This window comes from Microcebus murinus, chromosome 10 (assembly GCF_040939455.1).
Source record: "Microcebus murinus isolate Inina chromosome 10, M.murinus_Inina_mat1.0, whole genome shotgun sequence".
Classification (NCBI taxonomy): domain Eukaryota; kingdom Metazoa; phylum Chordata; class Mammalia; order Primates; family Cheirogaleidae; genus Microcebus; species Microcebus murinus.
In genome coordinates, this window is record NC_134113.1 from 54,139,121 (window position 1) to 54,162,954 (window position 23,834).

Below are 23,834 nucleotides of genomic sequence, written 5' to 3' on the forward strand. Positions count from 1 at the left end.
AAAAAACCTCTACAAGGAGAACTATGAAACACTGAGAAGGAAATCATAGAGGATGTAAACAAATGGAAAACCATATCATACTCATGGATCAGCAGAATCAACATTGTTAAAATATCCATACTACCCAAAGAGATTTACAGATTTAATGCAATCCCCATTAAAATACCAATGTCATTTTTCACAGAGCTAGAAAAAATAATTCTATGCTTTGCATGGAACCAGAAAAGAGCCCAAAGAGCCAAGGCAGCCTTAAGCAAAGAGAACAAATCAGGAGGCATCACTTTATCAGACTTCAAGCTATACTACAAAGTTATAGTAACCAAGACAGCATGGTACTAGCACGAGAACAGAGACATAGACCAGTGGATCAGAATAGAGAACCCAGATATAAAACCATCCTCATATTGCCATCTGATCTTTGACAAAACAGACAAAAACATACACTGGGGAAAAGAATCTCTATTTGACAAGTGGTGCTGGGAAAATTGGATAGCCACGTGTAGAAGACTGAAACAGGATTCACCACTCATAAAAATTAATTCACAATGGATAACAGACTTAAACCTAAGGCATCAAACTATAAGAATTCTAGAAGAAAATGTTGGAAAAACTCTTATAGACATCAGCCTAGGCAAAGAATTTATGAAGAAGATCCCAAAAACAATCACAGCAACAATAAAAATAAATAAATGGGATCTGATCAAATTAAAAAGCTTCTGCACAGCCAAGGAAAATATCAATAGAGTAAATAGACAATCTACAGAATGGGAGAAGATATTTGCATACTATACATCTGATAAAGGGCTTATATAACCAGAATCTAAAAAGAATTCAAGCAAATCAGCAAGAAAAAATTAAACCATCCCATTAAAAAAGTGGGCAAAAGACATGAACACAACCTTTTCAAAAGAAGATAGACTAATGGCCAACAAACATAAGAAAAAATGTTCAAGATCTCTAGTCATCAGGGAAATGCAAATCAAAACCACAATGAGAGGTCTGGTGTGGTGGCTCATGCCTGTAATCCTAGCACTCTGGGAGGCCAAGGCGGGAGGATTGCTTGAGCTCAGGAGTTTGAGACCAGCCTGAGCAAGAGCGAGACCATGTCTCTACTAAAAATAGAAAAAGTTAGCCGGGCATGGTGGTGCATGCCTGTAGTTGCATCTACCCAGGAGGCTGAGGCAGGAGGATCGCTTGAGCTCAGGAGTTTGAGGTTGCTGTGACCTAGGCTAATGCCACAGCACTCTAGCCCAGGCAAGAGAGTGAGACTCTGTCTCAAAAAAAAAAAAAAAAAAAGCACAATGAGAAATTACTTAACTCCAATGAGAATGGCATACCCAGGTGTACCTAAATGTTTATAGCAGCACAATTCACTTCACAGTTGCAAAGATGTGGAAACAACTCAAGTACCCATCAATACATGAGTGGATTAATAAAGTGTGGTATATGTACACCATGGAGTACTACTCAGCCATAATAAAAATGGTGAACTAACATCTCTTACATTAATCTGGGTGGAATTGGAGACCATTCTTCTATGTGAAGGATCAGGAATGGAAAAACGAACACCACATGTACTCACCATTAAATTGGAACTAACCAAACAACAGTTATGTGCACATATGGAATTAAAACTCATTGGAAATAAAGCAGGTGTGGGGGAGAGGAGGGGATGAGTAAATTCACACCTAACGGGTACAATGCACACTATGTGAGTGATGGGCACACTTATAACTTTGACTCAAACTGTACAAAAGCAATTTATGTAACCAAAATATTTGTTTTTTTTTTTTTTTTTTTTTTTTTTTTTTTTTTTATTTATTTTTTTGAGACAGAGTCTCACTTTTGTTGCCCAGGCTAGAGTGAGTGCCGTGGCGTCAGCCTAGCTCACAGCAATCTCAAACTCCTGGGCTCAAGCGATCTTCCTGCCTCAGCCTCCCGAGTAGCTGGGACTACAGGCACGCGCCACCATGCCCGGCTAATTTTTTTTTTTGTATATATACTTTTAGTTGGTCAATTAATTTCTTTCTATTTTTAGTAGAGACAGGGTCTCGCTCAGGCTGGTTTCGAACTCCCAACCTTGAGCAATCCGCCCACCTCGGCCTCCCAGAGTGCTAGGATTACAGGCGTGAGCCACCGCGCCCGGCCAATAACCAAAATATTTGTATCCCCATAATACTTTGAAATAAAATAAAATTTTAAAAATTAAAAGATAAAAAATAAAAAAGAAGAGAGAGATCACAGCCAATTTTCCAAACAGGCCAGTTTACATTTTCAATGGGCATGATAATGATAATGCAGTTCCTTCTTCTTTAATTCTTACACAAAAAAGGTAGCCTAAAGTAACCTGATGTTGTTAACTAATCAGTTATTTTTCTATTGCTCTGTCTAAAAGTAACTAATAACATGCTTTGTTCTTTGCTTCTTCTTTCTTCAGCTTTTCTCTGTCTATAAAGGCAATCTCTTTGGCTCAACTCATTGAAATACCTATTCCAATTTATGGAATGAGCTGTTGCCCAGTTCTAGAATTGTGAATAAAGCCTACTGATATCGTTAAATTTAAAAAGAAAGGGCTGTGGGGAGGGGGGAAGGAAAATAAATTAATTAATTAATTTTAAGGCCAGGCGTGGTGGCTCATGCCTGTAATCCTAGCACTCTGGGAGGCCGAGGCGGGCAGATTGCTCGAGGTCAGGAGTTTGAAACCATCCTGAGCAAGAGCGAGACCCCGTCTCTACTACAAATAGAAAGAAATTAATTGGCCAACTAAAAGTATATAGAAAAAATTAGCTGGGTATGGTAGCACATGCCTGTAGTCCCAGCTATCTGGGAAGCTGAGGTAGCAGGATTTCTTGAGCCCAAAAGTTTGAGGTTGCCGTGAGCTAGGCTGACGCCATGGCACTCACTCTAGCCTGGGCAACAAAGCAAGACTCTGTCTCAAATAAATAAATAAATAAATAATTTTTTAAAAAACCTTAACATGTTTTTAGTAAATTCTGGAAATTTTTAAATTACAAATTTAGATCAGTTTCTGCCTCTCCTCACTCAGTAATTTTTAGATTCATAAAGATCTGTTTACATAAAGGTTAAATTTATATATTTTCTTTTCTTTATTTATTTGGAGACAGGGTCTCGCTCTGTGGCCCGGGCTAGAGCACAGTGGTGTCATCATAGTTCATTGTAACCTCAAACTCATGGGCTCAAGTGAGCCTCGTGCCTCAGCCTTCCAAGTAACTGGGACTAAAGGCATGCGCCACCACCCCTGGCTAATTTTTAAATTTCTTGTAGAGATAAAGTGTTGCTATGTTGCTCAGGCTGCTCTCGAACTCCTGGCCTCAAGCAATCCTGTGTCAGCCTCTCAAAGTGCTAGGATTACAGGCAGGAGCTACCTGGCCCAGCCTATAAAAATTAAACTTTTGGCCGGGCGTGGTGGCTCACGCCTGTAATCCTAGCTCTCTGGGAGGCCGAGACGGGCGGATTGCTCAAGGTCAGGAGTTCGAAACCAGCCTGAGCAAGAGTGAGACCTCGTCTCTACTATAAATAGAAAGAAATTAATTGGCCAACTAATATATATAGAAAAAATTAGCCGGGCATGGTGGCACATGCCTGTAGTCCCAGCTACTCGGGAGGCTGAGGCAGGAGGATCGCTTGAGCCCAGGAGTTTGAGGTTGCTGTGAGCTAGGCTGACGCCACGGCACTCACTCTAGCCTGGGCAACAAGTGAGACTCTGTCTCAAAAAAAAAAAAAAAAAATTAAACTTTTAACTGTCCACCCAAGAAAGAGATTTTTCCCAAAAAAATTCCAGCAGGGGGCAGCAAACTTAAATATATATCCCAAGGTTTAAAATAACTTTAAAATGCATCCTTCATCTCTAATTTTATCCACCATGACCACTTCCAACAGTAACAGCTACAGCTACAGGCATTGTGTATGTGCTATGTAGTATTTACCTCATTTAATCCTCACAACAATGTATATCACTTAAGAGTTATATATTAATGTTATCCCATTTCATAAGGGAGGAGATTTAGAGAGCACAAGAAATTTGCCCAAGGATCAGGAAACAAAACGCCAGAATCTAAACTGACGTCATTACAACTACAAAGTCATTAAACTAACATCTTGCCTGCTTGAATATGAGGTAGTAGCAGGTAAAAGGAAGAAAAATAAAGACATTTTATCATTGAATTAAATAAAAACAGAATCAAAAATACTATTATTATTAATATATATTTTTGATCATCTTCAATTGCTTATTAGGTATGAATTTTACAAACATTATTCTATTAGCAGTAATGGTGGAGCTGGAGAGTGTTGCACCTTCTCGAAGCTGCACGGCCGAGAACCACCAATAGTGTGGTGGAATTTATGGCCCTTTCCAAGGCCACCACTCTTGCCCACGCATCTTGTCAGCCCATGCATCTCCCTGTGTTTGTGTGCCGGTTTGGTGACCCACTGGGTGTCAGGATTTCTTCTGACAGCTTTATGGAATGGATCAATGATAACCTCCAAAAATTTGTATGTGAAATCTTCACCAATCCAGTAAGAATTCAGGACTCTTAGAACCCCCACAGTGTTGTCCTCATCTAGCTCACTCCTCGGCAACAGACTGAAGGTTTCAAGCAAACTTTAGCTGGTTAACACCATGATGGACAGCCTTGCCATAGGTTGCACCCTTAGGAACTGGGCAGTTGTGGCCATCATGGGGCACATGAATCCTGTATATGACATAACCTTGCTTGGCCTTGTATACCAGTCTGCGTGTTTTATCTGGCTGGGTGGGGCAGGGAGCCCTGTGGAGCCCAGGGAGCTGGCGGTATTGCCAGCAGCAAAAGCTCAGAAGAAAGCACATTACATCGGACTGCTTCTTCCTCCATAGCTCCTGGATGTACTTGTATTCATCCATCTTGGCTTACCTGATAGCTGTCGCCAGACAGAAAGGTAATATATATATATGTTTATATATATATATTTATATATTTCTATTTTTATATATATATATCCCCATGCTTAAAATGACTTTAAAATGCAAGAGAATGCATCCTTCATCTCTAATTTTGTCCACCACGACCATCTCTAACAGTAACAGCTACAGCTACAGGCATTGTAGTATATATATATATATTTTTTTTTTTTAATTTTTATTTTTAATTTTTATTTTTTTTTTTGAGACAGTCTTACTCTCTTGCCTGGGCTACAGTGCTGTGGCGTCAGCCTAGCTCACAGCAACCTCAAACTCCTGGGCTCAAGCAATCCTTCTGCCTTAGCCTCCCAGGTAGCTGGGACTATAGTCACGCACCACTATGCTTGGCTAATTTTTTCTATTTTTAGTTGTTTTGGCTAAGTTCTTTCTATTTTTAGTAGAGACGGGTTCTCACTCTTCCTCAGGCTGGTCTCGAACTCCTGAGCTCAAGCAATCCACCCACCTCAGCCTCTCAGAGTGCTGGGATTACAGGCATGAGCCACTGTGCCCAGCCAATATATATATTTTTAATGGAGACAGGGTCTTATTCTGTTGCCCAGGCTAGAGTGTAGTGGCATCCTCATAGCTCACTGCAGCCTGGAACTCCTAGGCTCAAGCAGTCCTCTTGGCTCAGCTAGCATTTTTATTTTTTGTAGAGACAGGGTCTTGCTATGTTGCTCTGGCTGGTCTCAAACTCCTGGCCTCCTCTTCTCTTTTATATATACACTCACTCCTTTGATGATCTAAGCCAATGTCATGGCTTTAGGATGTATATCTGTAGCCCAGATCTGTCTCCCTTGAAATCTTGACTCATTTCCAGCTGTATACTGTTCATCTCCACCTCCCTGTGGAAGTCAACATGTCAACTTAACATAACTGAAAACAAACCCTGATATCATCTCCCTCCACTCCTGCCCCATTTGCAGCCTTTTGCATTTGTTGATGGCAAATCTATCTCTCATTCACTCAGGCAAAAACTCTAGAGTAATTTATGACATCTCTTTCCCTCTCCTGTGAGGCTTTAGGAAATTATTTTGGCCCTATCTTTAGAACATAGCCAACTCTAGCCCCTTTTCATCACCTCCTCTGCTACCACTCTGGTCTGAAACTTCATCTTCCAAAGGCACTATTACAGTGAATATCACCTTAAGATGTCTCCCTGATTCTACCTGCGCCCTCCTATAATCTATTCTCAATACATCAACCAAAGTGATCTTTCAAAAAATTAATCAGGTCACGCTACTTCTCTTTCTCTATACACATCGGCTCCTCATGTCAGAGTGAAAGCCCCAGCACTTGCAGTAGCTTGCAAGGAGGTAGAAGACCTGCCTCTTGTTTCCTCTTCAATGTCATCTCTTACTATTCATCTTTTCCAGCCAGCTAGCCTCCCAACTCTTCCTTCCTGGAGCACAAAAGGCTCACTCTTGCCTGGAGACCTTGGCTCCAGCTTTTGGGTATTCTGAGACTACTCTTCAGAGTTAACCCCTTCAAGTCTTTGCTCAACACCCTCCCCCACCCCCAGCACTCTCATTCAGCTTTACTTTTGCTCTATATTTTTCTATAGCATTCTTCACTTTCTAACATATGATATATAACTATTTATTATGTTCATTGTTTGTGCTTCTTTCCTATCCCTCTATAGAATATACACCCCATGAGGCAGAGATCAGTTCATTTTGGTCACATATATATTCCTCAAGCACCTAGACGCTGTGCTAAATATATTTGTGGAATGAATGAAAAAGTTGACAAGCTCTAATAATTAGGACTAAAATTTAACAACAGACTAAAATGCTAGTTATTCCAACTTTTAGAATATCCTCCTATGCAATTTTTCAGTGCTCAATAATTTTTTTGTTTTGTTTTTTGTTTTAGAGGCAGGGTTTCTCTCTGTTCCCCAGGCTGGAGTGCAGTGGCATGACACTGTGGCTTCAAACTCCTGGGCTCAAGCAATCCTCCCGCTTCAGCCTCCTAGGTAGTTGGGACTACAGGTGTGGATCACCATGCCTGGCTAATTTTTTTCATTTTTTTTGAGACATAGTCTTGCTATACTGCCCAGGCTGGTCTTGAACTCCTGGCTTCAGGCAATATTCCCACCTCAGCCTCCAGCTAATAAGCATTTGATGAACAAGGGAACTATGCACTGTAATTTGAAAAGGAGTCCCCACACGTTTCCACAAGGGCCATTTTGTGTGTGTGTGAGCTGGAGTACATTTTGAGTTCTGCCTTTTCTGTATCCAAAACCCATTTTTTGTTTCATTTTGTCTTTCCTACTTCAGGAAAAAGCCCTGTAACTTCTATTCTGTAGAAAGTTCATTTTGGTTCCTCAATATTTCCACAAACTCTATCTCCCAAAGGTGTTTAAAGAATATATGATCTATCACACTCGAGCTTCTATCTAAAAAAAAAAAAAAAGAAAAGAAAAAAAAAAAAGAAAAGAATATATGATCTAAGATAACATGATGAAGTTGCAGAGAAACAAAAACAACACCAATAAAGTAAAGGATGCTTCTGAGAAATAAACTTTTGCAGAGATGGTCTGAGAGGTATATTTAGTAAGAGGCAGTACAAGTTAGTGCTGAAGAGCAGTCACACCTAGCTGGGTTCTAGCTCCTCCTCTTCCACTGTGTGACCTTTTAACTATTTAATTCCACTGAGCCTTAACTTCCTCATCTTTAAAATGGGGAAAAAAACTCACAGGGCTTGTCCTATGGATGAAATAATGTGAAAAGCCAACTATTCTGCATAGTAAGCAATCAAAAAATGGAAGCTTTTACTACAAAGAACTGAAAATTGCTTTTGCGCCTACTGGGAGAAGATTGTTGTTACAAACCAAAACAGGAGTTAAGTAAAGGGGCCAGGAGTGGTGGCTCACGCCTGTAATCCTGGCACTCTGGCAGGACGAGAAGGGAGGATTGCTTGAGATCAGGAGTTCCAGATCAGCCTTAGCAAGAGACCCCTCGTCTCTACTAAAAGTAGAAAAAATTAGCCGGGCGTGGTGGTGCGCGCCTGTAGTCCCAGCTACTCGGGAGGCTGAGGCAGGAGGATTGCTTGAGCCCAGGAGTTTGAGGTTGCTGTGAGCTAGGCTGACGCCAGGGCACTCTAAGCCGAGTGACAGAATGAGACTCTTGTCTCAAAACAAAAACAAAAACAAAAAACGGAGGTAAGTAAACGAGTAAGAAAAGCAGCCAAAGAGGTGAGAATAAGGGCTCAAGGCCCGTTTGTAGTAATTGAGGTCTAGGGTAGGGAACAGGCCTTCTCCCTGGACACCCTCAGCTGCGAGGGGAGCGGGCGCCCGCCGGCTGGGTGCCAGGCAGCTCCGGGACTCCGCGGGGCAGAAGCGGCGGCCGGCGGACCCAGCGCCGGCACCTCCCCGGGCGCCCGGCGGGCGCTGCAGGCCTGGCCTTGTAGGGAGCCGGGCGGCGGCGACGGGCCGGGCGGGCGGCGGGGGCGGGCCTCCCTCCCCGGGCGCGGCCGCCGCCCCCTCCCCGGCGCCTCCCCTCGCTCGGGCTGCGCCCCGCCGACGCCCCGCGCCCACCGGGGACGGCGCGGACGCCTCGCCCTCCTCCTCCTCCCAATCGCCACCTCATCCCCTTCCCTCTGCCCCTGGATGATTCCGCCCCTTCCCACTTCTGGTTCCTTCCGGAGAGTTTGGTTTGAACTTTTGAATCCGCCAATCGGCACCGCGCGCTCTCGCCCTCCCCGCCGGCCCGGGCTGCCGGGCGTCGGGCCAGCGGCGGCCGGGGCGGGGTCCGGGCCCGCCCTCCAGACACGTGGCCCGGGACGGGGTATATAGGGCTCCCCCGGGCCCGCCTCTCCCTCACTGCTTCTCCCCCGGACTCCTTGGCGGTCTGTTAGTGGGAGGTCCTTGTTGCCGTCCCTTCTCCTCCAGCGCCGCACAGCCCTCCAAGGCCCCGTCATGGTGAGTGGGGCCGGCCGGTGGCGGGGGCGGGCGGAGTGGGCGTCCGACGGGCGGCGGGGCGTGCGGAGCGGACGGCTGCCCCTGCGGCCGTGCCCGAGACGGCTCCCGACGGCTCCGGGCTCCTCCGCCCAAACTGGCTTCTGGTGGCCGGGCAGAGAAAGCCGAGTTCACCGGGCAGACCCCGCTTCGGGCTCGAAAATGTGGCGCGGGTTCTGCCCTCGGTGGAAATGGAAAGCCCTCTTGATCCTAGTGAGAGGGCTTCCCCGCCAGGGCCCGCTTCCGCCCTACGAAGGTCGAAGAGCCTTCTCATTGACCCCCAGGAACTTGAAACTAAAAGTCTGCGCTCCCGTCTCCCAAGTGACCTCACCTTCCCACTGCCTCACACACTGGCCTGCAGGACCTCGTGCGCCCGCACGGACGGCGCAAACACTTCCTGGCGCCCCCTCTCCAGCGCCCTGTGACTCGCTGCTGAGTCACCTGTGGCCGAGCTCTGGGGAGACCTTCCAGTTGCACCAATGCACCTGAAGGACGGAAGCGGGCTCCTCCTCTGAAGGGAATAATTAACTGTCACTTTGTGTGATCCTGCATTTCTAATGGGAGGTTTATAGCTGAAGCTTTCTACTCAAGCCGAGTTTTAAAAACAAGGCCATAAAAGGATGTTTTCTTTAAAAACTACTGAGTAAACTAGTCCTGACAACGAATTCTTAGGTTCCGTTTTCAAGAAACGTGAAATTATATACAACTTGAGGATTTTCTGTATAGCTTCCAGAGGTATTGAAAACAACTTAGAGAACATCTATGGGAAGGTTACCTAAAAGAAACCATGTTTTTAAACAAGTATTCATGTATCAAATGTTTCAAAATAGTATCTTAAGAAAGAATACAGTCAATAGTTACTTGACTGGAGACTCCTCTGAGACTACCACGGTTATCAAAAATATGTCTGATTATAACAACTTCCCTATGCTTTTTACCAAGCAAGACCAAAAAGATAACTGGTAAAAATGTGATTCAGAAAGTACTGGGACCGTTGAAAGGGCAGAGAGCAGCAGCAGCAGATCAGTTTAGGCAGACACTGGTCACATTGGTGCATTTCTAGGAGAGACTCCATCACCGATGCCTCACTACATCTCCCAGGTGGCCAGGGGAGTGGAGGGCAAGCAGTGGCCACTGGCTTTGCCAACTAAGCTTCAAGAAAGCAGTTTAGGCTGATGAGCAATGGAAGAAAAGTTGGGGGCTCAAAAGGTTTCAGTAGAAGAATCACTTTATAGAATGAATGGATCTTCTCAGGTCCTTCATCTCCTTGGGCCTGGTGCCCTCGTGGACAGATACCTGGTTCTCTCCAGCCGTTTGGGGCTGTGGAGTTTCCAAAGTCCAGTGAAAGGTAAACATGATGCAATGATAGATAGTTATGGGCTCATTAGAACAAACAGCTCCAGTTCTCCCACAGCCCTAGACCTGGGCGAGTAGACACAGGCAATAGTGAGCTTGCTGATGTGGTCAGAAGACCTTGATTGTTTTATGGGAAGTGTGGGTGGAAAGGAGGTGATCATAAGTCAAAGATTGTGAATAATTGGGGTTTTTATGATCCTGAGTTATGAAACTAGGCCCTTTGAAAACTTAGCTAGTGTTTTCTTTGACTTGTTTCCTATTAGTGGCTTTTATTTTTTTTTTTTTTATTTTTTTTTTTTTTTTTTGAGACAGAGTCTCGCTTTGTTGCCCAGGCTAGAGTGAGTGCCATGGCGTCAGCCTAGCTCACAGCAACCTCAAACTCCTGGGCTCAAGCAATCCTCCTGCCTCAGCCTCCCAAGTAGCTGGGACTACAGGCATTCGCCACCATGCCCGGCTAATTTTTTGTATATATTAGTTGGCCAATTAATTTCTTTCTATTTATAGTAGAGACGGGGTCTCACTCTTGCTCAGGCTGGTTTCGAACTCCTGACCTTGAGCAATCCGCCCGCCTCGGCCTCCCAGAGAGCTAGGATTACAGGCGTGAGCCACCGCGCCCGGCCCTATTAGTGGCTTTTAAAAAGTATATTATTGGGGGGGGAAATGTAATGGGAGAATTTGGTGTTGATATTTTGAAAGTCCTCCGCCAGTCTCCAAAGTAGATCATCTGACTTATGACGAAATACAATGAACACCTTTTGTTTCCCTCTTAAGTCTGTGGGTACAGATTCTGTATTCATTGCCTTATTTTACTAAGCAGGAACAGGTTTGGGGAACTTCTAGGTGATCATGTTCAGCAAGTACAAGAAAACAAATATTTCCTCATAATCATTAAATTTTTGAAACCATAGACTTTTTTCCATAGTGCCAGATATATATCTACATTTTACTGGGAAATAGCTAATTTCTAATAGCTAATTTCTTAAACTATCAGTAAAGTCTCAGTAATACTTATAAGCCTTTGTTAACATATCCCCCCCCTCCCCAAAACTTGTTGGTGGTGAAGGAAAAATGTTCTTCCTAAAGATTAAATTCTTCCACAGGGTTAAAAAGCTGCTTCTGACCACAGTTTTCAAAATACAGCTAACTGCTGCTTATCTAGCATTTTCTCCATGAGTCATATGCCTGTAGTTTGCTGGTTTAAGCTGGTTTTAAAGGGGAGAGGGACACTCTTTTGTCTTGTAAAGAATAGGATTAAAGAGGGACCAGAATGAGCTCAGTAGTTACACAATCACACAGGGAATGAATCAGAGCTGGAAGGCGGAATTTTGCATCAGTTTAAGGAATCACTAGGCACATTTCCCAGGAGCTGGGGAAATATATTGCTACAGAGCAGCTTATGTCATTCTAAAATGGTAGAAACCCAGCCTTGAATATCTACTGTGGCTAGAAAGCAAGGGTTTGGTCTTGCCTAATAGTTCATTAACATATCTTTGGTTTTCCAGAGCATTTTCTCTGAATTAGGTCTTTAACAAGGATTTTTGCTTGTGAAATAGTCCCTGGGCAGGAGTGGCCTGCAAAAAGGTGGTTGTCTATCTTGAAGGTTAATTAGTCACTTAGGTGTGAATCATTCCTAAGTGTCTATCTGATGTGTCATATTCTGACATTTTCCTTTCTTCCTTCCACAGCGTGAGTGCATCTCCATCCACGTTGGCCAGGCTGGTGTCCAGATTGGCAATGCCTGCTGGGAGCTCTACTGCCTGGAACACGGCATCCAGCCCGATGGCCAGATGCCAAGTGACAAGACCATTGGGGGAGGAGATGACTCCTTCAACACCTTCTTCAGTGAGACGGGCGCTGGCAAGCATGTGCCCAGGGCAGTGTTTGTAGACCTGGAACCCACAGTCATTGGTGAGTTGACTTTAGTAACCCAAGTGAGATGGGACAGGAAGTCTGTCCTGGGGGCTCCATTGATTATACACACACAGTGTCTCCACCATCCCCCGCCAAGGCTGAGCAGGCCAGTGCAGGTAACTCAGTGATGGGTAGCTGGTTTGTTTCCCTTTTCCAGACGAAGTTCGCACTGGTACCTACCGCCAGCTCTTCCACCCTGAGCAGCTCATCACAGGCAAGGAAGATGCTGCCAATAACTATGCCCGTGGGCACTACACCATTGGCAAGGAGATCATTGACCTCGTCTTGGACCGAATTCGCAAGCTGGTAAACACAGTATTTTATTTAAAGTGGAGTGAGACTTCTCTCCTGTAGTTTTAAGGTAGACCAAACTATAAGGTCCATTCTTTCATCTAAAATGAGATTTAGGCTGCTCACTAAATAAACTAAACTTCTAAACCAAATGGTCCTGGGTTATGGGACAACTATGTGGTGGGGGTAATTGTTCTTTTGCCTGTTTGCTTCAAGCGGAGACACCCCATTTTCAGTCATCTTAGTCTCAATGAGTTAGTGGCTGACTCCTACAGGGAACTAATTGGTCAAACTCATTAAAAAAATAATCTGGGCTGGTGTCTTATGTTAATAGAGAAAGTTCAGAGGACAGGAAGCCAGTGTAACACTGACTAGAAACAGCCACCCTGGGAATTTCCAACAAAGCTGAAAGTGGAGTCAGGGGAAAACTTCCTTATGAAGTGTGCTGTTCAGATCATTTTAATTAAGAGCCAGGTGATCAGAGGACGCTTTGGTCCTTAGGCATGTGGGCAGCTGGTAAGTAATTAACTAAAAATTAAGCATGAAGGTCTCCGTAGAGTAACTTGTCAGTAAAATCACATTATACTAAGCCTAGCCACAACTGGTCTATTCTAAAAAGAATGGTCTTGCATCATTCATGGCTTCATACCTTTCTCAGATGTTTATCATAGTCTTCCTAGCAAAAGTGGATTAGTGGTTCCTATGCCTGGAAATTAAGCTTCACCTATAAGCACTGACTTGGAAATCAGGACCTGCCTTTAGGGACAAATAAACCTAGTAGAAACCATTTAGAGTTCTGGAGTGAAGTTCATTGACCACCAAAACAATTATATTTGTCCTTGGTGTTATTACTGTGTCCACAGGTGGCTTAGTGGATGTAATTGGTATGTTGGAGTCTGCCTCAGACATTGATCTCATGTAATTACTCAGAGTAGGGACCCACAGGATAAGTGAACTGAGAGGTCCTTGGAGATTGTCCAAAAATCTCTGAGCACCTTGGAAAAGTAAGGGTTGTCAACAGGCTGCTTTGTCTGAAAGGTCAAAGTCATCCTTTCACAGAATAGCAGCTTGCTAGCCAAAATAACCCGGCAAGGTGGAAAGCCCCAGTGATCTTAGGTCTTGACCTGAATTGTGGGGGAAAGTCACCTTGCCCAGAATGAATAAGCTTCCCATTACCTAATGGCATATCCTGGGTGCTTCCTGTGCCAAGCCCTATTCCAAGTACTTATTTAATTCTCAAGAACCTGTGGTAGATTACTATTTTAATTTAATAAATGAGAGAACTGAGATAGAGAAATGCATTTGGTCACAGTCACCCAGCAAGGAACTGGTAGAGCCGGATCCAGACACAGCCTGACTCCAGTACCAGGCTATTGGAATTTGGCTATGTATTCCAACTTGGAAAGCAGCTATCAAATCTTTGTAAGATACCTATTGTCCTGGGCTGGTGGTCCTGGGCCTGCCCCTTGGTAGCTTTCCAGCTGATAAGGAACTGCCCTCTTCTATGGCCAAAGCAATGGCAAAACTCAGGCCTTGTATCTGTTCCAGACTTTGTGATTCCTCTACCTGAGGAAATGAAAATACTTTTTAGATAGTCTTTTTAGCAGATTTGTTCCCCCAAGGAGTTGATTATAAAAAGTTTTTCTGAGTCACTTAGCCCTGAACAGTTCTTTATGACTGTTTTATTACAAATATTATTCAGAAGAATTTTAAGATCTCTATCAGTGTAACCATGGATTCCCAGAAATCCATTGCAGCTTTCACCAAATGTCTGTCAACACTAAAAACTCTTCTTTTGCAGGCCGACCAGTGCACAGGTCTTCAGGGCTTCTTGGTTTTCCACAGCTTTGGTGGCGGAACGGGTTCTGGGTTCACCTCTCTGCTGATGGAGCGCCTCTCTGTCGATTACGGCAAGAAGTCCAAGCTGGAATTCTCCATTTACCCAGCCCCCCAGGTTTCCACAGCTGTAGTTGAGCCCTACAACTCCATCCTCACCACCCACACCACTCTGGAGCACTCTGATTGTGCCTTCATGGTAGACAATGAGGCCATCTATGACATCTGTCGTAGAAACCTTGATATTGAGCGCCCAACCTACACTAACCTGAACCGCCTTATTAGCCAGATTGTGTCCTCCATCACCGCTTCCCTCAGATTTGATGGAGCCCTGAATGTCGATCTGACAGAATTCCAGACCAACCTGGTGCCCTATCCCCGCATCCACTTCCCTCTGGCCACATATGCCCCTGTGATCTCTGCTGAGAAAGCCTACCATGAGCAGCTTTCTGTGGCAGAGATCACCAACGCTTGCTTTGAGCCAGCCAACCAGATGGTGAAATGTGACCCCCGCCATGGTAAATACATGGCTTGCTGCCTGTTGTACCGTGGTGATGTGGTTCCCAAAGATGTCAATGCTGCCATTGCCACCATCAAGACCAAGCGCAGCATCCAGTTTGTGGATTGGTGTCCCACTGGCTTCAAGGTTGGCATCAATTACCAGCCTCCCACTGTGGTACCTGGCGGTGACCTGGCCAAGGTACAGAGAGCTGTGTGCATGCTGAGCAACACCACAGCCGTTGCTGAGGCCTGGGCTCGCCTGGACCACAAGTTTGACCTGATGTATGCCAAGCGTGCCTTTGTTCACTGGTACGTGGGTGAGGGGATGGAGGAAGGAGAGTTTTCTGAGGCCCGTGAGGACATGGCTGCCCTTGAGAAGGATTATGAGGAGGTTGGAGCAGATAGTGCTGAGGGAGAAGATGAGGGTGAAGAGTATTAACCTCTCTGCCATAATTTTACACTCCGTTGTCTTGGGACTGTCTTATTTCTGTTCTGTGAAACTGTCTGTTGTGGCCCTAAACTGTCAATAAAAGTGATGTTTCCATTTTAAACGTCAAACTGGCTTCTCTGTCATAATAAATACTTGACCCACTTGATCAAGACCAGTTGGGGATGTATTTGGCTGGCAGATGAGCCACCTGATCCCTGTTCGATCAACATACAAGCCACTACTGTGTGTCATGTCTGTGCTGACTGGTTTATCTATGTTTCATTTAGACCCTAATTGATGAGTGTGATAAAATCATTTCTTAAGTGAAGCAACAGGCTCAGATAGTTTGGGCCAGTGCTTCTTCATCAACTAAAATGGATGTGAGTCACCTGTAAGTACTAAAACGCAGGTTCTAATTCTGTAGGGCTGAGATGGGTCTTCAGGTACATTATAAAATGAGCTCCTAAATCATGCTCTTGGTCTGCTTTACCACGTGCACATATAGTAGATGGGTAGGTAACAGCTAGTAAACACTGAAGCCAAAATTCAAGTACCCAGCCACACTGAGAACTATGGCTGCCAGTCTTTCATATGAGAGTCACATGGGAACAGCTTGGAATCCTGCTAACTTATGCCATACTTAGCCAAAGCCTACAATGGCAAGTAAGATGGTTTCTGCTAAAGGCGTTACTGCTTGGAAAAAGTGGGGACACAAAATTGCAATAGGCACTGGCTGTTAATAGTATTGGTACTAGACCCATTGCATGTCATGGAGAATTTATGAAGTAGGAATAATAAAATGAGTGATGTATGCATAGGAAAGGGGAGGGTTCCCTGATTTGGACCTTCTTCCAATCACCTATTGGGAGCATTGTGGTTCTTGGGGGCAAAAGGGAGTTCAGGAGAGGGTGAAGGCCAGGGCTAGGGGGCTTGGTGCTTGGTATTCGGGTACCAGTGGAGTGGCCTGTAAGGTTAAACTAAACAATGGGAAAGGACAATAGCCAAAACGCCAGGCCTTGTGTAGAGGGAGAAACCAGTTTTGGTGCTTGGGTGCTTGCCAGCATGAGAACACACCTAGCAAGTGGCTGGAAATGGGGTCTGGGGCTGAGTGTCACACTGCTATCTTGTTCCCATGGTACCCTGTTACCATCTCTCCCACTGATGTTTTGTACCCCTTGCTCTTTGAAGAAAACAGCTAAATGTGCATGTTATATCTGCAAGCACAGCATGACATGCTTTTACAGCCTGAGATGCTACAACTATGAGCTCAGGAGGGTTTTATAGCATTTGTCATGACAGCAACCACAGTTTTATGTCCTTCAGGGCAAAGCAAGACTCCAACCCAGCCCTGTCTTTTTTTTTTTTTTTTTTTTTTTTTAATAGAGACAGGGTCGCTCTCTGTTTCCCAGGCTAGAACTCCTGGGCTCAAGCAATCCTCCCTCACCCTCCCAAGCATCTGGGATTAACAGGCTCAAGCCAGCACATCCAGCTGATTTTTCTTGTGGTTTTTTTTTTTTTTTTTTTTTTGTAGAGATGGGGGTCTCACTATGTTGCCTAGGGTGTTCTTGAACTCCTGGGCTCAAACGATCATCCCACTCTGGTCTCCAAAAGTGCTAAGATTACAGGCATGAAGCACTGTGTCTAGCCTGGTCCCATCTTTAAGCACAAATTCAGCTATTGCTACTTATCAGATGGGCCAGGTTCTTCCTGCAGCCTGAGCTGGGGGTGGGGGTTGGGGATGAAAATGAACTTTGCAGAGAGCAGCCAGCCTGCCAGAGGGACCCTCAGAGACCTTCACAACCGAGGAGATCTGATTGCCACAGTGCAAGCACTGGAGGAAAGGGGCACGGGCACCGTGTATGCAAAGGAGCAGATAAATCCTGCAGCTTCCTTCACGTTACCTGAGGGGTCTATGCTCTGAGCCAGCGTTTTCCAAGCAGGGTGCCTTGAGAAGGGGATTCAGGGGTGCCCACATAGGATTCCTTGGCCTTTAGAACAACATAGTGGAAGCTGGAACGCCTGACCCCCTACCCCCTGCCTGGGGGCCAGTCCCCCCTGGCGAGGAACAGCCCCTCCAGTTACCTCAGTAAGCCTTACAGATGAAATACTTTCTACCTGTGCCAAGATGTGAAAAATTGAAAAGCTTTAAGCAGCCACAAAGGTATGGGGTGAAGGAAGGTGAGAGAAGAGTTTAGCTGAGAAGAAATATTCCGGTAGAATAGAGCCTGGGGGATTGGAAGAGCAAAGTGCCTGTGCTTGGGGAGGGATCTGTCCTTGTAATGATGATTTCCCCCCTCCCATGTTGGAGGGAGAGTGAGGAGAAGTTAGCCTGCAGCAAGAACAAATATACCCCAAGGTCTAGGTCACTGCTTTGTGGCTGACAATCATCTGATCTGCCCTTGAGCACAAATGGAAAGTCTGGACTCAGAACTGCAGCCTGAGCTGAGGCTGCTGCAGTTTGATGGCGATAAATGCACACAGCCTAAGAGGGTGCGGGCTCCTGGGGGTGGCTGTGACCTCAGACTCTGGCTGTCTGGACCGAGGGCTTAGACAGCCCTCACCTGACCTGGCCCAGCAAGAGACCTACTTCCACCACATGGAGGCCGCTGGCCAGCGAGAGGTGAGTGGGTCTAGGCAGAGGTGCTCTGGGCTGGGGCGAGGGAGAGAATGGCTGCAAGGGGCCAAGGGCCTGCCTGGCCACTTATTGCCCTGAGTGTTTGGGAAGCAGCTGACACGTGCTCTGCTCCAGCAGGAATCTGTTAGGCCAAAGGACAGCCAGGTGGGTTAGGAAATCACAACTCCAGCCTGCAGAGAGCCCCGTCTTCAGGCCCCTGGCTGCTGGAAGGCTGTGTGGCAGCCTCGGGCGAAAGAGCAGGGAGGCCCTGTCAGGGCAGGAGGAAGGGGTGCATCATCGTCACGACACCCTGGGCAGTGATGTTATTATACCCATTTCCACAGCTGGGGAGAGTAAATATCTAGCCTACAGCTACAGAACAAGTGGTGGAACTGAAATTTCACTCCACTCTGCTGTGCAGCCCTGGGGGGTGGCGCCATATCCTGGGCAGGGCTGGGCGGGAGGCCCACAGAGGCCACTGAATGCAACCATGGCCACAGAAAGGAGATCTTGTTATTCCAGTCATTGTCAGAAAACCTCCCAGGAGCCCCATGCCTGGGCCTGGGTGGCCGCATGCTGATCCAGAATGGCAAAACCAGCTGGTCCCCACTGTCCAGGCTGTGGCTTTCCTAGTGAGGGGGCATTTTCGTCCAGGCCTCCCTCTAAACTCAGTGAATCAATTCTCAGATCAGGGGGATCTACGGTGTCCTTGCAGGATAGCTGCTGCCACCTGCCTGGCCTCCTGCTGAGAGGACACCAGCTGATGTGCAGACAGGACAGCTCACACCTGGAGCATCGCTCCCCTCGGCCCTGGGGCAGGATAGTCAGTGCCTGTCAGCTGAGGCCACAAAGTGAAGCTGGCTGAGATGACCCTGGCAGATGGCTCCTGGGGCCCAATGCCAGGGTGGCCATCTAGGGGACACAGGGCAGCAGAAGCTGAAGGGAAAATAGACCCCTGCGTGTCAGGGTGTGGGGTGGGAACCGGCTTTTGGCCCTCGGAGAAGTCCCTCGTGGCTGATGTGTCATTAGCCTATCACTGCCCCATTCATTCCAAGAACATGGCGTCCCTAAGTTTGTCAGCCCTGAGCAGGTTTCAGGAAAACAGTTCTTTCCTCCTCTGACACTCCCAGTCTGCAGGAGAAGAATACCCAGAATCGGTGAACCTTACAGAGCTAGAGACATGTCTGCCTGAGTCACAACACAGACGGTGCTTCTAAACACTTACTTCACCACAGAAGATTGCCTTCTCTCTTTTAAAAATTAGAACAGACTATAAAGGTTTTACAGAATATAAGGGCTTCCTAATGATGCAAAAGTTTTGTCTGCAAATTAGTGTAGCTCATGGAGGGGGTGGGTGTAAACTCAACCTCACTGCTGCCCCTTCACCTCTCCCCACGTTCCTCTGTTCTGAGCAAATATCTCATTTGGGTCTCAGGAGATGTCTAGCTCAACAATAAACTAATACTGAAATGGCCCTGGCAAAGGTAACGGAATTATATTCTATTATAGCTATCATTTCCAGGTGGGTTTTTTGTTTGTTTGTAGAGACAAGATCTCACTGTATCACCCAGGCTGGCCTCAAACTCCTGTCCTCAAGCCATCCTCCTGCCTCAGCCTCCCAAGTCACTGTGATTACAGGCACCACACCACCATGCCTGGCTTCATTTCCACATTTAAAATTTCATTCATTTGATATTTTTGGATCACCTATTTGGTGCAAGTCACTGGGATGGGTACTACAGGGAATATATTTAGTTTTTTTCCCCTTCACATTGTAGAGACAGACCGCACATGCATAACTTTAATTTGAGGCAGTATATGCCACATGTCACAGGAGAGACTGTCACAGGTGGCAACTACTATCGCATATCTACCCTAAAGCCATTCCCAGCTTGTTGTTTTACCTGCCAACACAGCCCAGTGCTGCCCAGGTGCTGAGCACCCATGTGCATCAGGGTGGCTGGGCCTCTCCACCGCCAGGGCGAATCTTCGTCTACGCTGCTGAAGAGAATTCTAGTTCTCTTGCCAGTGATCTGTTAAGGACCCAGCAAGTGATGTAACTATGGAAATGAGAGGTGAGGTAATGTCTGCTGCTTGGGGGTTGAAGGGAAGGTATTCTTGGAAAAATTTCCTCCTCTTGAAAAGGAACTCGGGGAAAGGATTTTTTCCCTTGCAACCATGGGACATTACTGTGTGAGTGTGGGACACTTGTGCTTGAAGCTCAAAGTCGTTACAGTCATCTTGTGACCAGAAAGGGACAAACATAGGGAGGAAAGCTAACACTCTGAGCATGGCAGCTCAGAAAAATGAAAAAAGAACCTGGTCCTTGGTAGAGCGTTCGGCCTCTGAATTAGCCAGGCCTGAAATGGCTCTGCCTCTGCATTTTTTACGTGAGATTTTGAGTCCTCTTATTGTTTGGGACATTTTGAGTTGGGTCATCCTGTCAAAGCATTCTAACTGACATTGAAGCCTTATGCAATAGTTCATAGAAATTTTTAATAAAGCAATTAATAATAAAAATATTAAGACCCTTTTAAACTTGTACAACTCCTTTTCCTGTGCAACATTGCCCTGGGGGAGTAAAGGTCTCGATTCCCCTTCCTTTCCTCATTTCTTGGCCTCCTTCCTCCTGCATTCCTGGTCAGCTTCCTTCCAGTCTTCCCAGGAGGGTTGGCCAAACTTGAACCAGAAAGCAAAAGAACACAGAAACACCTGCAGGTCCAAAAAATGTGCCACCTTCTCCTTTGCACACGCAGGGCCGAGACCTGGGTGGGGAGGTACAGGAGCAAAGAGCTGCCCTGAAGCAACCTCCTGCTCCCAGGGACAGAGTGCGCCTGGCACCAGGGCAGTCCCAAGTTTCCCAGAGCCCCCTGCACTATGTCACACCAAGGATCTTTGAGCTGCTCCTGTAGACAGCGGGTGTCTCTTGGAACAAGAACCAGTCCAGACTCCTAGGGCTCCAGGGTGTGAACACATGTCACCTGACTAGTCAGTCCCCTGTGTCAAGGCTCTTGGGCCCTTGAGTGTCCTTCTCTGGCCCATGTGGTTTCCTCTCTCCACCCTCCCTTCCCGTCTCTTTACCCCACCCCTCACCTCTACCCTTTTCTCCTCTTCTCCTTTCCTCTCCCTCCACCCCCACTTCTCCCTTCCCTCTCTCTTCTGCTCATCTCTCCCTTTCCCATCTCCATTCCTGCATCACCGTCCTCCCCTCCAGCCAGGCACCAGCACAGCAGCGCCCTGCAGGGAGAATCCACCTAGAGAGTGAGAGAAGGTTCTGACAGACACTGACAACCAGACCCTCTAGCTGGGAGAGCCAGGGTTCTGGATCTCAGGCCGGGCTCAGCTGCCAGATGAGCACCTGTGCGGCCCACAGGCAGAGGGCAGGCAGGGCAGCTGATAGGGCTTCAGCCCCTTTGAATTCATCTCTTCAGCTGTCACTAACTTCTCCCTGCAAGAGGAAGGGTGAGATGGACACTCTGCAGAGTGTGAGGATTTTGGAAGAGCCTCACACAACTGGCCTGATGGGCCCAAGCCCCTGTCTCGGCCCATCTCAGGGTTGCGCATGTGCCCCTGCCTGGGGAGCAGGAGCGACCATGAGCCAGGCTGGTATCTCTGCACAGGACCGCAAGTGCTGCTCCCATCTCAGCATCTTCGTCAGGAAATAGCAGAGCTGAGAAGTGGTGCCTGGATGATCCCAGAGTTTCCCACCTGTTCTAATCTTTTGGGGTTCCAGGCTGAGAAGAAGTTCAAAGAAGTCGTGCGGAAGAGGAAGGGAGACTGCCAGGTGGGCAGGCGTGAGGTCTGCACTTCCTCTTGGACAATCTGGGTAAACAGAGTTGGCAGAGGGTGGGGAGGGCCACCGACCTCTTTGTTTTTTGTGGGTTTTTTTTTGTTTTTTTGAGAAAGAGCCTGGCTTTGTTGCCCAGGCTAGATAGAGTGAGTGCCGTAGCGTCAGCCTAGCACACAGCAACCTCACATTCCTGGGCTCAAGCAATCCTCCTGCCTCAGCCTCCCGAGTAGCTGGGACTACAGGCATGCATCACCATGCCCGGCTAATTTTTTCTATATATATTAGTTGGCCAATTAATGTCTTTCTATTTACAGGCTGGTTTCAAACTCCTGAGCTCAAGCAATCCTCCCGCCTCGGCCTCCCAGAGCGCTAGGATTATAGTCGTGAGCCACCACACCTGGCCCCACTGACATCTTTGGATGCCCTGACTATAGTCTACTCTAAAAATGAGCCCTTCACCTAGCAATGAGAGCACATGTACATCCCGTTGCCCAAATACTCCAGCAGGCGTCGCCTAAGGACTACACAGCCTGCTCAACTGCATTCCCATCTTTACCCCTAAAACAGCAAAAATAATTCCATAGCAACCAATTCTCCCCATCCTCCCTTGATAAGAGGAAGAAGAGAAGACGTGGACAAAGAAGGAGAAGGCCACGTGAAGGCAGAGGCAGAGACAGAGATAGGAACGAAGTGGCCTCGAGCCAGGGATGCCTGGAGTCACCAGACCCTGGAAGAGGCAACAGAGGATTCTTCTCCCCTAGAGCCTTTGGGAGCAGAGCTCTGCCAGCAGCTTGATTCTCTAGATATGACTTCTCAAGATCTATGAGAAAGTAACTTTTTCTTGTTTTAAGCCAATAAATATGTGGAAGTTTGTTGTGAAAGCCTCAGGAAACTAATACACCCACGTCAAAAAAAAGAGATTAACTTTTTAGAGTCTAGGAATACTTGTTTTATAGAATGTCCCAATTCTGAAATTGTCTTTAGGTTGACCTTTTACAATCATAAATCAGATCAAGTTATTCCCTGCTTAAAAGCCTCCAATGGCTTTTCATTGCATTTAAAATAATCTCAACTCATTACTCCGATTTAAAAAGCCCAGGGAGCTCTGACTCCTTCCCACTCCCAACCTCACCTTTCTCATCTCCTCCCTGGCTGCCTCGCTCCTCGGCCTCACTGACTTTTCCTTCAGTTCCTCAACCACGCCAGGCTCTTCCCTCTGCCCAGGTGACAACCAAATACAATTCATGATCTTTGCATCCTGGACTGGGGGAAATAGCTATAAAGAATGCTATTGGAGGCCGGGCGCAGTGGCTCATGCCTGTAATCCTAGCACTCTGGGAGGCCAAGGTGGGAGGATTGCTCGAGGTCAGTAGTTCAAAACCAGCCTGAGCAAGAGCAAGACCCCGTCTCTACTATAAATAGAAAGAAATTAATTGACCAACTAACATATATATATATAGAAAAAATCAGCTGAGCATGGTGGCACATGCCTGTAGTCACAGCTACTCGGGAGGCTGAGGCAGCAGGATTGCCTGAGCACAGGAGTTTGAGGTTGCTGTGAGCTAGGCTGACGCCAGGGCACTCACTCTCGCCTGGGCAACAAAGCGAGACTCTGTCTCAAAAAAATAAAATAAAATAAATAAATAAATACAGTAAATAAAAGTGAAATGGGGTAGAAGATGGGAAATTTAAATAAAAAATATCTTAATTCAGGAATATTAAAAAATCACAGGGGAGTTTGTAAAAATGCACATTTCTAGAGATTCAGAAGATCTGGGTGGAACACAGGACTTTGCTTTTCAGCGGCCCACAGTGATTCTTCGGCAGGGCCCAGGCCACACCCTGAGAAGGCTCACTTAGTGCTCTGCCATGAAGTGTGGCTCTCAGGGTACAGGTAGTGCTCCCTCTGTTTCCTGCTGAGGATGAGCTGGTGGGAAAAGTCAGGCAGGCAGACAGAGATGTGAGTTTACAGTGAGGGTGGGACTGGACGTTGTGGGCACAGTGAATATGAACGTGGAGTGGGTGAGGGGAGCTGAGGACAGATTTTGCCCTCTTGCCCTGGCTTTTGGCTTCTGGGGGAACAGAGAAAGATCCTAGAACCCAGGGGAAAGATAGAATCAGGGCTCTGAACTCCTAATATTAGCACAGCTCTGACTCTATATTATACCCACTTCAATCAGTCTCCTC

General features: G+C 46.5%; 1 protein-coding gene and 1 pseudogene across 1 annotated transcript; one reads left to right on the forward strand and one right to left on the reverse strand.

Moving 5' to 3' along the window:
• Positions 1 to 4,275: 4,275 nt before the first annotated feature.
• On the reverse strand, positions 4,276 to 4,903 carry LOC105869512 (large ribosomal subunit protein eL15-like; annotated as a pseudogene).
• Positions 4,904 to 8,727: 3,824 nt separating this feature from the next.
• Positions 8,728 to 15,371, forward strand: LOC105869504 (tubulin alpha-1C chain). The gene is made up of 4 exons (XM_012761358.2): positions 8,728 to 8,882; positions 11,960 to 12,182; positions 12,343 to 12,491; positions 14,278 to 15,371. Exons 1-4 carry the CDS (start codon positions 8,880 to 8,882, stop codon positions 15,250 to 15,252), a joined length of 1,350 nt encoding a protein of 449 aa, XP_012616812.1. The 5' UTR covers positions 8,728 to 8,879; the 3' UTR covers positions 15,253 to 15,371.
• Positions 15,372 to 23,834: the final 8,463 nt, after the last annotated feature.

What these genes read in the sequence shown, in the direction of transcription:
- LOC105869504 (XM_012761358.2), top strand. An exon ending in CCTGGAACCCACAGTCATTG is followed by an intron (nt 12,183 to 12,342) that starts GTGAGTTGACTT and finishes TCCCTTTTCCAG; the next exon opens with ACGAAGTTCGCACTGGTACC. An exon ending in TGGACCGAATTCGCAAGCTG is followed by an intron (nt 12,492 to 14,277) that starts GTAAACACAGTA and finishes CTTCTTTTGCAG; the next exon opens with GCCGACCAGTGCACAGGTCT.